The 14,950-nt window shown below is 45.9% G+C and overlaps 1 protein-coding gene across 1 annotated transcript in view; it reads right to left on the bottom strand.

Annotated features, from left to right (window-relative positions):
- Positions 1-14,950, bottom strand: part of LOC122800226 (dynein axonemal heavy chain 17-like) — a 17,083,451-nt gene that overhangs the window by 16,021,934 nt on the left and 1,046,567 nt on the right. The window contains exon 4 of the mRNA XM_044069720.1: positions 14,417-14,609. Coding sequence (XP_043925655.1) covers positions 14,417-14,609 — 193 coding nt within the window. The remainder of the gene's footprint in view (positions 1-14,416; positions 14,610-14,950) is intronic.

The following is a 14,950-nucleotide window of genomic DNA, read 5'->3' as shown; positions in this document are numbered from 1 at the left end:
GTGAGAGAAAGGGATGGTGTAACCTCCGGCGATAATTCGAAGCACCCATCGGTCCTGAGTGATACCTTCCCAGGCTTTCAGGTGCTTGACGACCCCGACTGGCTCGGAGCTGCACAGTCGGGCAATCCCTCAGGGACTGTGAAAAGCTGAAGAGCCACGAAAGGACTCGCGGTCTCCAGTGTTGCGAGGGCCTCTGCCGCCTCTGGGACGGCGTCTTCCTGAAGAATTTCCCCCTCCTCTGCCTCTGGAAGGGGGATCATCCTGCTGAGAGGGGTAAGGCTTCTGAGATCTACGGAACCACATTTTCCCTCCTCTTTTAGCCTTGGGATAAGGCCGAAAGGGAGTGGAAAATCGTGCCCCTACGGCAGTCAGAGTCTTACCCTCCTGTTCGCAGCGGGTCAGTGTGTCCTTTACCTTGGGTCCAAACAGGGAGGACCCATCAAAGGGGGTGTTGGCAAAGGAAGACTTAAAGGTCTCCGCGAAATGACACAGGTGGAGCCAGCCTTGTCTCCGTAGAGCAATGCCTGTACCCGCCACTCTACTCGCCCCTTCGGCCGCATAAGAAATGAGCCTCATGGACGAGTTTGAGATGGACGACATTGTAGCCAGCTGAGAGCCAACCGTCTGGGCCAGCTCCTCAGGCAGGTTACCCAAGAGGGTATCGGATAGTTCTTTAATCAGATCCCTCTGAAATCTAGTAAAGTGCGTAAGATAGTTCAAGGACCTTAATGTAAAGGCCGCTGAACTCAGGGTGCGCTTTTCGTACCGATCCATGCTCCTAGACTCCTTATTAGGAGGATGGACGGACGTCGAAGCCTCTGCTACATCTTGCTGGGTAGCAGATGCCACCACCAAAGCATCTACATCCACACCTTTAGTTAGAAACTCTTTTTCAGGGGGTGCCGAGAGGAACTTATTCGGACGAGCAGGCACCGGTTCCACAGAGTCTGGGTGTTCCCACGCCCTTCGACAGATCAAATCCAAGAGCTCATCGAAGGGCGGAGACACCCAGGAGGCGGAGGGCTGAGCCCCGAAGGCCTTCAGGAACACCGACTCATCAGAAGAAGGGGGTTTGGACTGCCAGCCACCTCGTTGTTTTAGGGCTTCCAGGGTGTCTGCAAAGGAAACATCATCCGAGGACGACTTAGGGTACCCCTCTGCATCATCGAGATCAGTGTCTGATGTAAGAGACTCATCAGGGGAGTCAACGTGCTTCCTCTTGCACGATCTCTTCCTGGGGGGTTCTTCCGAAGAGGCTTCAGAAGGACCTCCAGGAGGGGGAGAAACCCCAGTGGGAGTAACCTCAGGCCCCGGGGCTCCGCCGTCTAAGGACAGGGGGACTGCCAAAGACCCAGTCTCGGTATGCAGGGAAGGAGCTGGGGAGACCGTGGAGGTAGCCAAGGAAGATTTGGCTAACGCACTCCTCATAGCCCTGAAGGCGGGACCACCAGAGTCCTGGGAGGGTCCCACCTCCGTGGCCACGACAGTGGACGGCACTCCCGCCGCCGACGCACCAAGAGGGAGACTTGGGACCGAAAACATCAATCCCGAAGCCTCCCCCCAGGGCCGACGGAAGAAGTCCGTGTACTGAACTCCGACCCATGAGCCGGAGTTGGAGCAAGGGTCGGGCCCGACCCTAAAACCTCCACTGGTTCCACCAGCACCGGCTCCAACGGTGCCGAGGCTGTTGGAGGAGGAACCATAGTAGGGAAGTGGACCATCGGCTCTGAAGCCGAATGGGCTAGAGCCGAAACTAGCTTTTGGAACACCGGAGACTGGAAGAGTCTAAGGAGCACCCTGTCGATGTCCGAATCAGACATCTTGGATGATCTGGAGGATACCGATCGGGCCCGAACCGATTTCTCCATCAGCTCCAATGGACTCGGGTACCGGCTCCGAATGGACTCTACCACTATCGGCTCCGAGGGAGATCTCAAGGCAATTTCCCTCGGTGTCGATAAGGACTTCGGCTCCGAGGGGGAAGAGTCTGAGCCGGCAACCCTTATCGGCTCCAATATCAGTGGAGCCGATGAAGGTGACCCGCCTCTCGATGCCCCAGTCCTCGGCTCCGAAACCAGAGGGGTCGAGGCTGGAGGCATCGAGGCAGACCGTTCCGCCCTCGGCTCCGAAGTCAGTGGAGCCGATGGAGAAGTCTGCTTAGATTTTTTTGCAGTCGGTTCCGACGCTTTCTTCTTTTTTGAAGGCGAAGGAGAGGAAGATAAAGCTTCCTCGAAGGATGGCTTAATTAACCCCTTGAGGATTAATTTGTTTTTCCTCTCCTGGAGGACTCTTGATGAAAAGACGTGACACACGCTACAAGATTCTTGTAGGTGCTTGGCGCCTAAGCAATAGACGCACGAGGAGTGGTCGTGCGTTATGGACATTTTATAACCACACCTCGTGCACTTTTTAAACCCGGAGGGTCTATGCTCTTTAGACATACTAATTTCAAAAACAGTACCTGTATAAAGAGAAATACAACAAACTAAAGAACAACAAGAACAACAATATATAAGTTTGTTTGTTTTTTTTTTTTTTTTTTTTTACAATACAGTGACCAAACCACACAGAAAGAGAGAGAGAGAGAGAGTCAAGACCCTCTAACTTAAACGGGCACTTGACCCACACAAGAAACAGTAGTAGGAAAGCAACAGGGGAAAGCCCCTCTAACTAAAACGGGAAACCTTTCCCTGACAAAAAAAACACGAATTTCTCAACAAAAACTTTTCAATACACACTCGTATGACAACAATAACTGTTAAAACAGCTTTTGGGTTTAAAGCAAGGAAATTTCTGACAGGGAAAAGCCTAAATAAATAGTACTTAGCCCAGCCAAGTTGAGACCACGTCTAAGCTTGTAAGCGGCAAACGAGATCTGGGGGATTAGTGGTGGTGCATCCTGGGATAAAGATAGCTTAGCCAATAAGAGGCCTCGCTCTATAGCATAAGCGTGCCGAGTCGGAGCCGAGGGATCGGCTCCGAGCCCATCAGTACAGAATGTAGGCGAGATAGGATCACATAACATCACTAGGTCCAGGACATTTGAGCCCCTTGTGGGGGGTACAGACCAACTGTTCTAGGGCATTTGAATTAACAAAGTCCAGGAACCTCATAGCGATTGTGTTTGTGCTCATGTAAGTCACCCAATCGATAGAAGGATAGTTGAAATCTCCCATGACCAAGGTGTTTGGCTGTATACTGAGTGACTCTAGCAAGTCCATATAGCCAGTGTGCTTCTCCTGGTTCATGGTAGGGGACTTGTAGCTAATGATGATGTGGTGGGGTATATTACCTATAGTTAATTGGACCTAGAGTAGTCATACTCTTTCATCAGTCTTGAGGTGTATTTGGATTTAATGAAGATGGATACACCTCCACCTCTGGTTCTTTCATGCTTGTTTTGGGGTCTGAATTTGTGAAAGGCATTGTAGCCTTGTATGGCTGGGGTGCTGTCAATGGCCTTGAACCAAGTCTCAGTGACTGCACAGATGTCAACATCTTCCAAGGTGAGGAATGCTTCCACGGAGTGCAGTTTACTGTTTAAGCTCTTAGCAATAAGCAGCATGCCCTTGAGTTTGTCTTTAGTGGATTTTTTTACGTCAAATGTTTTGTTGCTTGGACATTGCCTAAAAAGGCACTATAGGGGAGGCAAGCATCTTTGCCAGTATCTGAAAGCCTTGACAAGACAGGTGAAGGCCACCTCTGGCAAAGCAGAGTGGAATGTCAACCATGTCTTCCCAGCCATACAGATACTGGATCCTCTGAAGTGACACCACAAGCTAAGCTAATTATTTTAATCAATATTTTTTTTGTCTGTACTGTGGCATCATCCTAGGTGAAGGTAGAATGCTGTTTAGGGCTAGGGACATACCTGCCTCGGACACATAATCTGAGAGTTTGATCATGACTCTCTTCATATAGTCCAGAGAGGTATGTCTCAAGTTATTCACACCAACATGTACTATAACAGAGTCATGATACTTGTTGCTAAGCGACTTGAGTGCCAGCATGATCTGATGGATCCTGGCACTTGACAGGCAGCTGACTGAGACCTTCTCCTTGTTCAACCTTGTGAGGGAGACATCTGTGTGTCTCACTATTGAGTTGCCTATGACCAGAATATTAGATTTTGAGGTATTTTCCTTCAGGGGGTTAATTGTTGAGATACTGATATGTGTGTTGTTATGTGTAGTGGTGGAGTCTGTTCATGTCCCAGTATGTGTATGTTGTTTGAGCTAAGGAGGTCTATGGTCTTTTGGTAGGCTCTTAGTAAGTACTTCCATGTATGTGGGTTTATGTGTCTTAACTTTGTCTTGTGTAACAGGAGTTGTGTGTGCTGACAAACTGTTGTATGTCTTGTATATTGTTATGTGAGAGGGCTGACTCTAATTTCAAGGTGCAGTTACATCTCTCAAATGGTGTGTTTGTTTGCTTTAAGAGAAAGTGGTTGTTAATATACATGAGGTAATTACTACATTCCCTCAGGATGCCCATGTCAATCAGGTTGGCTGGAGAAATGGTGGGAAACTGTCCATCCATTATGGCAGGTATATACTGTAGTAACTAGTGGGGATGGAATAGATGGCCATGGTTTACCTGTGAGACTAGCAAAGGCAGCTATTCAGTAGAGGGCTGAGGGTGGAGGACTGTGCCAGTACCTCAGAATGTGCAACTGAGTTGCTCGCTAGGTAGCAATGTGCAACTGCATTGTGCACAGAAAGGAAGTGGAGCTAAAGAGGATTCTCTAACAGATATAAAGGGAAAATTGTTTCTAAGCATTTGCATCTATACATGGCAGTGTTAAACCCCACAGCATGGTGCACAGTTAAGCACAAATGCGGGGCTTAAACACAAGCAAAGTTAAACAGTTTTAACACAAATTAACCAGTAGGAAAGCCCAAAACTGAGCCTTTTCCCAGCAATCCCCAACTCACATGGGTCCTGAGCTACAAATGTCTGCCATAAGGTGTAAGAGGGCCTTCTAAATGTAGGATGGCTGGTTTTAGTGATCAAGTAATACCACACAGCCTAGATTCAGTAGATATGAATATATCCTACGCTATGAAATACAGAAGTGCTAGAAATTCAAAGTGCAGAAAAAAAACAACAGTCACAGCAGTAAAAACAGCAAAAAATGAAGCAGCAATTGGAAGTAAAATACAATTCAAAAAAGTGCAATGCAAGTTTAAATATATTTATTTTTGTTAAACACAGTGGCTGCCTTGGATTTAATTCAGAATGATTCACTCCAGTTTAGTTCAGTTTCACTCCAATCTGTCTGACAGGCTCAAAACTTCACCAAAGTGTTTGACATTATCAGTATGAAATTGCTGAGGATTTCGTCTTGGTAACATCTACTAATTGAATTCAGTTTTATGTAAGACAAATGGCTTTTGACATCTGCTTGACTCATTAAAAAAAAAAAAAAAAAAAGGCAAGGTGGTAGTTCTGCAGGCTTTGCCATTGACAAGAAAAAGAAGTTATGTACTCATCATAACGTTCCATCTGAGTAGGTACTTCATTTGTCTGCAACCTGTGGGTATCAGATCCGACCTCGGATCTGAGCCGGCAGCTTTACTAGCTAAAAGATCAGAGCTCCTGGCTCCTCCCCTTTACCCATAATCCCCTGCTACATGCTCCCTTTCCTCAGATCGAGTTTGCTTAATCTAACAACTAAGACCCTTGACAGAGGACCAAGTAATGCCTAAACACATGAAACAATCTCAATCATGATCAGGAACCACGATAATGGTTAGGGGGCATGGAGGGGGGGGTGGGATGCAGACAAATGAAGTACCTACTCAGATGGAACGTTATGGTGAGTACATAACTTCTTTATTTGAAGTAGTTACTTCATTTGCTCTGCAACCTGTGGGACAGAGTCCCCAGCTACCTAAAACCTTGGGAGGCCCTCAAGGAAGGATATTCCGAAGCACCGTGGAGCCAAAGGAAGCCCTACTCCTGGATATCATATCCAATTTATAATGAGAAATGAATGTATGGGAAGAGGACCAAATAGCTGCTGAACATATGTCATCCAGGGGAACCCTGGACCAGAAGGCTGCTGATGTGGCTATGGATCGGATTGAGTGGGCATGGACTCCGATAGGAGCAGGTTTACCTGAGGCTACATACACATGAATGATGCACTGTGAAATCCAATTTGCTAAGGTAACTTTGGTAATAGCTCTACCCAATGTAGATTTGGCAAAGGACACAAACAATTGATCAGCCTTGCGAGTATACTTCGTCCTGTGCAAGTAAAAACGTAGTTGTCTATGTACATCTAACTTGTGTAATTTGTATTCCCCTTTGTTCTGAAAGTTGGGAAAGAACACTGGTAAATTAATCGACTGATTAATATTTGACTCCGAAGCCACCTTTGGTAAGAAGGAAGGGTTAGTCCTGAGAGACACTCTATCCCTATGAAAGATTAGATAAGGGGGTTTCATGCAAAGGGCTTGAAGTTCCGAAACCCTCCTGGCTGAAGTAATAGCAACTAGAAAGGCTGTTTTCCATGATAAGAACTTTAATGGAACTGAGGCAGCAGGCTCAAAAGGTGGGCTTGTCAATGCTTGCAAAACCAAAGTTAGGTACCATGGTGGGATCACAGTCTTAACTGGTGGTTTCAATAGAAAAATACCTTTCAAGAAGGTTTTGCATATCTTCGCAGAAGCTAAAGATCCTAGCCCATCCCCTACATGAAAATGGGAAATGGCTGCCAATTGACTTTAACTGTAGATGCACTGGCTCCTTGATGAAAAATGTGTGACAGAAAATCAAGAACTGCCGGAATAGGGACGGTAAAGGGATCTAAGCCCTTGTCCTTAGCCCAGACAGAAAAACGCTTCCATTTACTACTGTAAATTTTCCTGGTAGCAGGCTTGTGAGCCGCTACCAGAATGGCCTTTACTGGTGATGAGATGCCGGGAGTCCTTGCCACCAGTGGAACTGGATCAACCAAGCCGCGAGCTTGAGGTTTACCAGGTTCGGAAGTTGCAATCCCGCAGGATGTGAAATCAGATCCAGAATGGGATCTAAGATCCATGGAGGAACTACACTGTGAGACCGCAAAACCTATATACAATGAAATGATTATGAAATCTAAAATGAATAAATGTGGTGGTTGTCATATATGTAGATTTATTAATAATGGACCATACTTATTAATTTCTAATTATGAAAAGACGATTAGATGTCCCGGGGTTTGTGATTGTAACACTTGCATGGTTGTGTACGCTGCTACATGCACAAGTTGTCAAGCCTTTTATATAGGAAAAACACATAGGAAATTAAAAACTCGAATTATTGAACACACCAGTGACATCAGGACTATGAAACAAACTAGTGCTTTATACATTCATAGTACTGGCTGTGTGAATTTCAAAAAGTTTTTATTTTTTGTAATTGACAGAATACCTCAAGCTATGTTGCACAATGGAGGTGACATTAAGACTTTGTTGGAAGCTAAAGAATGTATTTGGCAATTAAGATTAAATGCCAATAGGTGGCCTGGTATTAATGACCAAGTCTCCATCGCAAGCATATTGAAGTTAAAATCACAATTTATTTAAATATAAATTATAGTTTTTAGTAGGTTTTATATTACATATATACTGTAAAAATTTTTAATTATGAAAGAGATTTCGGAATTAACTAGATACATTACACTTTTTTAATGATTGGTTAAAATTTGTTTAAAAAATTTTTTAAGATTCCCTATTTTCAATATGTCATATTTATTATATGTATTATTAATTTAATATTTATTGCAATGTAATATTGTTATTTTAATAACAGGACTATTGTAGTTTTAAGAATTTTTAGATGGTAATAGGAAATTTACATTGTGACTAAGTAATTTATGAACACAAAACACTAGGCTATTGACTTCACTAGGTAATTAGTTTCTATATGTATGCTAGATTCATTACTAATGAGGAATACACCCTTCATTATTGTGTGCTGATTGATAGTATTAAGTAATCAAGGAATCTGTATTTAAGGGACGTTGTTGGTTAATTGAATTTGTACTCTGATGATGCCCTAACATGGAAGGGTGAAAGCGCTTAGTACTGTTGTAAGAACATACCTTTTATCGTTTTTTATCGTTTGTGGTCCAGGATTATTAATCTGAATAAAGGAGAATTTTCACTACGTTCTAGGAGTCAAGGTTCTGATTGTTTTTGCTTACTAGTGAACTGGTTTGGAAGTTTGTCACCGCAGAGAAGGGAACCAGATCTGGCGAGGCCAGAATGAGGCTATGAGGATAATTCTGCTCCCCAATCGACGTGCTTTCTGAATGAACTTCGTCATAAGAGGAAGGGGGAGGGATAAGCATAGAGGAGACCAGGCGGCCAAGCATGAACCAGAGCGTCTCTGGGGATCTCCCCTGGTGGGGGAAGTATCGCGAAAAACACGCTGCACTTTGTGTTTGACGGAGAAGCGAAAAGATCGCAGCAAGGTAGACCCCATTTGAGGAAAATCTGTTTCGCAGCTGATGGTTTCAGAGACCACTCATACGGTGTGAGAATCACGTGACTCAGTTTGTCCGCCAGAATGTTGGACCGACCCGGAATGTGCATTGCTACCAGAAAGCGGTTGGTCGATATCGCCCACTCCCAAACTCTCATAGCCTCCCGACAAAGGGGATAAGATCTGGTCCCTCCCTGTTTGTTTATGTACCAGACTACCGCCATGTTGTCTGTTTCAACCGCAACAGTCCCTAGAGGAAGAAGGTCGTGGAGAGCTTGCAATGCCAGAAGCACCGCCCTCATCACTAGGACATTGATATGCAAAGCGGTCTCTAAGGGGGTCCATGTGCCTTGGACGGTTCTGCCCAAAGAATGCCACCCCCCACCCGAGGCGAGAAGCATCCGTGGTCAACGTGGCTTGGGGCGGAGGCATTACAAAGGGTCTCCCTTCCCGCAGCTCCCTTGAGCGAAGCCACCAGAGGAGGGAGTCCCTGCAAGCCCTGCTCAGGGGAATAGGGGTGTTCAACGGATGTAGCAACAGAGACCATTGGACTTGAAGGGTCCACTGCAGAATCCTCATTCGTAGACGCGCGTGTAGGCAAAGACTGACTGCCGCTGCCATAGAGCCTAGTGCTCTCAGGAATAACTCTGCCGATGGAGCCGGGTTCTGAAGGAGGGCTATAACCTGACATGACAAACTGTTCACCCTGTCTGAAGTTAGTAGGGCCCGAGAGAGGCGAGTGTCCAATTTGGCCCCTATAAATTCCAGAACCTGCACAGGATGAAGAAAGGACTTTTGAAGGTTTACCGAAATGCCCAAACTCTGGGCATGAGTTAGAGCATAATCCCTGGCAACACATAGTTGATGCCTGTTGAAGGCGGTGAGGAGCCAGTCGTCCAGGTATGGAAAGACCTGAATGCCCTGGAGTCTCAGGTGGGCTGCAACCACTGCCATGATCTTGGTGAACACCCTGGGAGCTGAGGTGAGGCCGAACGGAAGAACCGTGAATTGATAATGACTGGCTCCCAGCCGGAAGCGGAGAAACCTCCTGGATCGTCTGTCCATCAAAATGTGGTAGTACGCATCCTTGAGGTCTATGGAGCACATCCAGTCGTTCTCCCGAAGGAGGGGGAGAATTGATTGAAGAGTGACCATTCGGAATTTCTCTTTGGGAATGAACAGGTTCAGGGAAGAAAGATCTAGAATCGGTCTTAAGTCCCCCGTCTTTTTTGGCACTAAAAAGAACCTGGAGTAATAGCCCAATCCGAACTGGTCTGGGGGGACGCGCTGGATGGCTCTTTTTTCTAGCAGCTTCGAACTCTCTGAAGCTTGATCGGGTGGGACATCGGGGAGGCACTTCATGGGGGGGGGGGCTTAGGAAGGGAATGGAATAACCTCTGGATATGATTTGGAGCACCCATCGATCCGTCGTGATAGACTCCCAATTTAGTAGGTGCTCCGACAAACGCCCCCCGACTGCCTCCAGAGAGGGACAGCCAGGTAAGCCCTCAGGACTGTTGTGCGGGCCTGTCCGAGAACGGTTCTCTAGACCCGAAGTTAAGTGGCTCCCCTCTGCCTCTGGGCCGGTGTCCACCTTGTCTTACTCTGCCTCTGAAGGACGAGGGATCCGAAGCTGGGTGGGACTGCTGAGACTTCCGGAACCACATCTTCTTTTGTCCCCTTTGATTCCTGGAAAAGGATCATTGGGGATTAGAGAAGCGGACCCCAACGGCAGACAGCGTCTTCCCGTCCTTTTCGTTTTGGACCAGCGTTTCGCGGACGGTCTTGCCAAAAAGCGAAGAACCGTCAAAGGGCGCGTTCGTGAAGGATGCCTTAAAGGGTTCCGCAAAATCGCAAAGGCGACCCCCTGCTCCGCTAGCTCTAGTGGCTCCCTCCGCAGCATGGGAGAGTAGCCGCATAGACGTGTTAGATATAGGAGTGGCCATACGAGTCGGGAAAGTCCTCTTATCCTCGACTGTCATGGACTCCGGTGGAGCTGCAGCGTATTCCTTTATTAGGTCTCGATGGAGTCTGATGATGTGTGCCATGTAGTTCAGCGCCCTTACAGAGAAGGTGGCTGAAGCGAACATCCACTTCCCAATGCGGTCCAACGTCCGAGATTCCTTATCCGGAGGATGGACCAAGGAACTCTCCTGTGCGAGTTCCTTCTTTGTGGCAGCCGCCACCAACATGGCATCCACAGGTGAACCCTTAGACCAGGCCTGCCTATCAGGGGGAGGGCTAAGAATTTTATCTGGCCTTCTTGGAAATGGCTCCACGGTGTCCGGCTCCTTCCACGCCCTGGTAGTAATTAAGTCTACCAGGAGGTTTGCCGGGGGGACACACACAGGAGGTAGACGGGCCTGCCTCATACGCCTCCAGAAACACGAACTCATCCGAGGAAGGTTTTTGGGCAGACCACCCCCCCCCTAATTCCCAACATTTCCATGATGTCTCCAAAGGAGACATCCTCAGGGGGTGACCTTGGGGAACCTTCCCCTTCATCCAAATCTGTGTCTTCCGTGAGGGACTCTGGGGAGTCCAGGTGCCTCCTTTTACACTTCCATTTGCGAGGGACCTCCTCGGTGGGACTATCCAAGGAGGGCTCACCTACGGGGTCCTGTTCCTCTAAGGGAACTAACTGGTGGGTCGGGGCAGGCTGTCCCAGTGGTCGGATGATGGGGGATAGACCCAAATGCATGGGGGGGGGGGGCGAGAGGATCCGTCACCCGGACCGGGGATCTGAAAGGTCTCGACAGAACCCTCTCCACTACCTCAAACGCCAAAGGCGAGCCACTTTCCCCACGCCCACGAAAGCAGCCTCCTTGGCACCAAAGTAGGGATCGGTGTCGGAGCCGAAGCGGTCAGATCCGAGAGGGAAGTCTGCCTCGACCTGAACGGCGCCGAAGACACACCCACCCCTATGGATCCGACGCTCGGCTCTCGGCACTGAGAGCTAGGATCCGACACGCTCGAGGGTACAGTCGGCGTTGAAGTTACCGGAACTATTGGCGCCGACAACTCCCCGGTTCCGAAAGAGCCTGGATCTGATGACGCCGAAACTCGAAAACAGGTTGGAGAAGGAGCTATCGGGGCAAAAAGAGGGGCTGCTCCCGGGTGGGGGGGGCAGGAGCCCCCCATCTGAGTCTGCAAAAATCGACGCATCATCCGATCCATGTCCGTGTCGGTCAGGCTTCTTGTAGCACTAGAAGAGGTCGTTGAGGTGGGCTGGGAGGGCCGCCTCGACGACCTCGAGGGAGACTGGTCCTCCTCCTCCGGTTCCGGCGAAAAACAAGGCGAACGGAGCTGAACGGGAGAGGATCCGGAAGCCCTCATAGTGGCTATCACTCGACGATTGGAGACTAAATCACTCACACACTATCTAAAAATCAACTTTTCTCTGACTTTTTTGAAATACAAACTGGAAAGTTCTCACCCACACCTTAGGAGCTCTTCACTAGAAGCTTCTTTCAGCTGTGGCAAACAAGATTTGAGGAAAGGTTCATAGGTAGATACTAGGCTACCTGCCCTAGGGCATTTATAAGCCTAGCCAAAGTGTATTTGGCTTCCGCCTCCCTATTAGATTAGCCTACTAAAGTAGGTCACAGAAGGTACCCTTTAAGATTAGTTTACTGTGCCTGGGGAGCATGTAGCACAGGATTATGGGTAAAGGGGAGGAGCCAGGAGCTTGGATCTTTTAGCTAGTAAAGCTGCCGGCTCGGATCCGAGGTCGGATCCGATACCCACAGGTTGCAGAGCAAATGAAGTAACTACTTCAGATCACTTATTCATGTTCTTCTGCTAACGACTGAAGAATGTGATATCATACTGAAGATGATCTTAGAGAAGTACTGTTGGAAAAATTTTAACTGGAAACAGCAGCAAAGACAGTATAAGTCCTACTGTCATCATTTTCTGCAATAACCTTCTCACATTTAGAACAAGTATATTAAAATTCAATACACAATCTGATGTGGAAACATGCTACTTAGAAATTTGAAATTTCAAATTCTGTATTCACTTTTTACTGACGAAGAATTAAAAGCTGGTTGTGAACACACATCTAAAGTCTGTCAGTACAAGATTATGAACATCAGGAAAACAGTATGCATTCATGTGCCTTCTAAAATTAGAGCCCAAAGTTTAAGGCATTAGGGTGTCATTAGACCTGACAAACAGCAGGAGCCACAGTTCAGTCATCTGCATGTAAGACAGGCTGCTGCTAGTCTCCTGACATTAGAGGAATGGGGAAACATGTTAACCATTTGAAATGTCAGGAACTGGTAGATCAAGTCCTGAAATACAGAGACTGAGTGGCTTAAAGGATTTACATTTACTAAGTCCGAGATACCATTTGTCAAGAATATTCCCTTTTCTCCGAGGCACAGTGGTCTAGGAATTGGTATATATAAGTTCAATGTGTGTGTGTGTGTGTGTGTGTGTGTGTGTGTGTGTGTGTGTGTGTGTGTGAGTGAGTGTATGTGTGTGTGTGTGTGTGTGTGTGTGTGTGTGTGTGTGTGTGTGTGTGTGTGTGTGTGTGTGTGTGTGTGTGTGTGTGTGTGTTGGGACTTGCCCCCCAGATGAAGGGGTGCAGAGGGGGCTTGCCCCCTGCAAAAAGAAGTTTTAAGAAGGAGAAGAGAGACTTTCAAGATTCCCACATCTCCTGAGTTTCCCGTCTTTTTCTTCTGTCTTTTTGGCATTCAGCATTTTCAGTGCTGGCACTTCAATAAAGAGCCAGGGAAGACTGTGAAGATCAGCAGTCGTCAGATCAAAGGTCTGTAAAGACAATGACAGTAAGGCAACAGGGCCACTGATGTCTATAGCAAGGGAACACAGAAAGACCTAGCTGTAAAAGGTACTTGTGCATGCCAATATTGAAAATAGATTAAGGAATTACAACCAGAACCACTAAATGACTGGTGAGTGGCAAGGCTGAAATCAACTCTGGCATTCTGGCTTTCTCTTCTTTCTTTTTCTTTTCACAGCCTACTTTTTCACCTTTTTCCTACACGTTCCTGCAGCAGGATTCTTTCTACTTTTCTTTTTATCTCTTGGCCCTTCTATGTAATGAAGAATCTTAAAGACAGGGATCATTGTGGGAGGTGTAGATATTTGGAAGGCTTACTTCTACTTCTCTTTACATTTTGCCTCCATATTAAGAAGGCATCAATACATTAAATGGTTCTTTTTCCTGATTTCTCCACATCTGTTAAAAAATAAAACATGTCAAGTACTGGGCAGGATACAGTAGCATGACTAAAAACAAAACAACTCATAAATTTGTGCTATGCCCAGACTGATATATACTTGCAGCATCTACATTTAATTACTTCTAAGGATGAATGAAAAATACAAACAAAGAAAGATAATAGCGAAGGAACAATGACCAGTAACATCAAAAGCATGAAAAGCCAGGTAGCTATTGATTATGTTTAAGTCTTATAACTAATACGAAAAAAGTGGTGGAAAGAAGGTGGAATTACAGTTTATAATGTTATCAGTGTGGGCACTTTTTAAGATGAGCAGCTGCCCAAACACTGGCAAATAACTATCACCTGCTTCAAAAGCAGTCCATAGCAAGATATATATATATATATATATATATATATATATATATATATATATATTTATTATTTTTTTTTTTTTGGGGGGGGGGGGTTTAGTTTATTAAACTCAAATAATTGTTGCCAAACATCTTCACAAAGACTTCCATATTACCTAAAAATGAATGAAAAGTAGCATGTCATTAATGTCATATTTTCCTTCTCCCTCCCTCATGCAAACACTGACTCATTTAAGGCCTTGTTTGTGCAAATTTGCAATATTTATATATGCGCTCCTAATATTACAAGGACAAATGAATGACAGACTTCATACTGTGTTGAAAGCATATTATAGCAAACATGCAAATTGACTTTAAACAATCTAAACATGACAATACCTGCTCATTTATGCACTCAAGGTTTGTCTGTCTTAAGTTCCAAAATTCAAATTCTACTTTTGGTTGGGGATTTGATCCATCCATTAGTGGCTGTGCTGAGTCTTGAATAAGCACCTCTCTGACTTGATGTGCCCAGTCTATAATTACAGTTTCAATAGCATGCAGCAACCCTCTCATAGCAGGACCAGTTAACCTAAAATACCAGTAATTTAATCATTATAAATATCACTTCAGTTAACAGGAACTGTTCATTTTCAAACAAAAAGATCACTTAAGATTTTTTTCTAGTAAAAGACTGAAGTGTTTGTATACACTGCTGGTGACCCTGGTTCAGCTAACAGATCCAGACCTGCCTAAGACGCAGGTTATCAAACTGACATATTGCTAGTTTTCCTTTATCAGACACACATGATCGGTGGACCACTGCTATGTTCACTTTGTGGTAAACACTAAGCATTAAAATCAGCAGCTATACAAGCAGCAAATGTACAGCTGGAGACTATATACATTAGTCAAAGATGTGTATGGCAGCTC

Source organism: Protopterus annectens, chromosome 4.part0 (assembly GCF_019279795.1).
Source record: "Protopterus annectens isolate FY-2018-M chromosome 4.part0, PAN1.0, whole genome shotgun sequence".
In the NCBI taxonomy this organism is placed as follows: domain Eukaryota; kingdom Metazoa; phylum Chordata; order Ceratodontiformes; family Protopteridae; genus Protopterus; species Protopterus annectens.
This window is presented reverse-complemented; position numbering and strand designations above follow the sequence as displayed.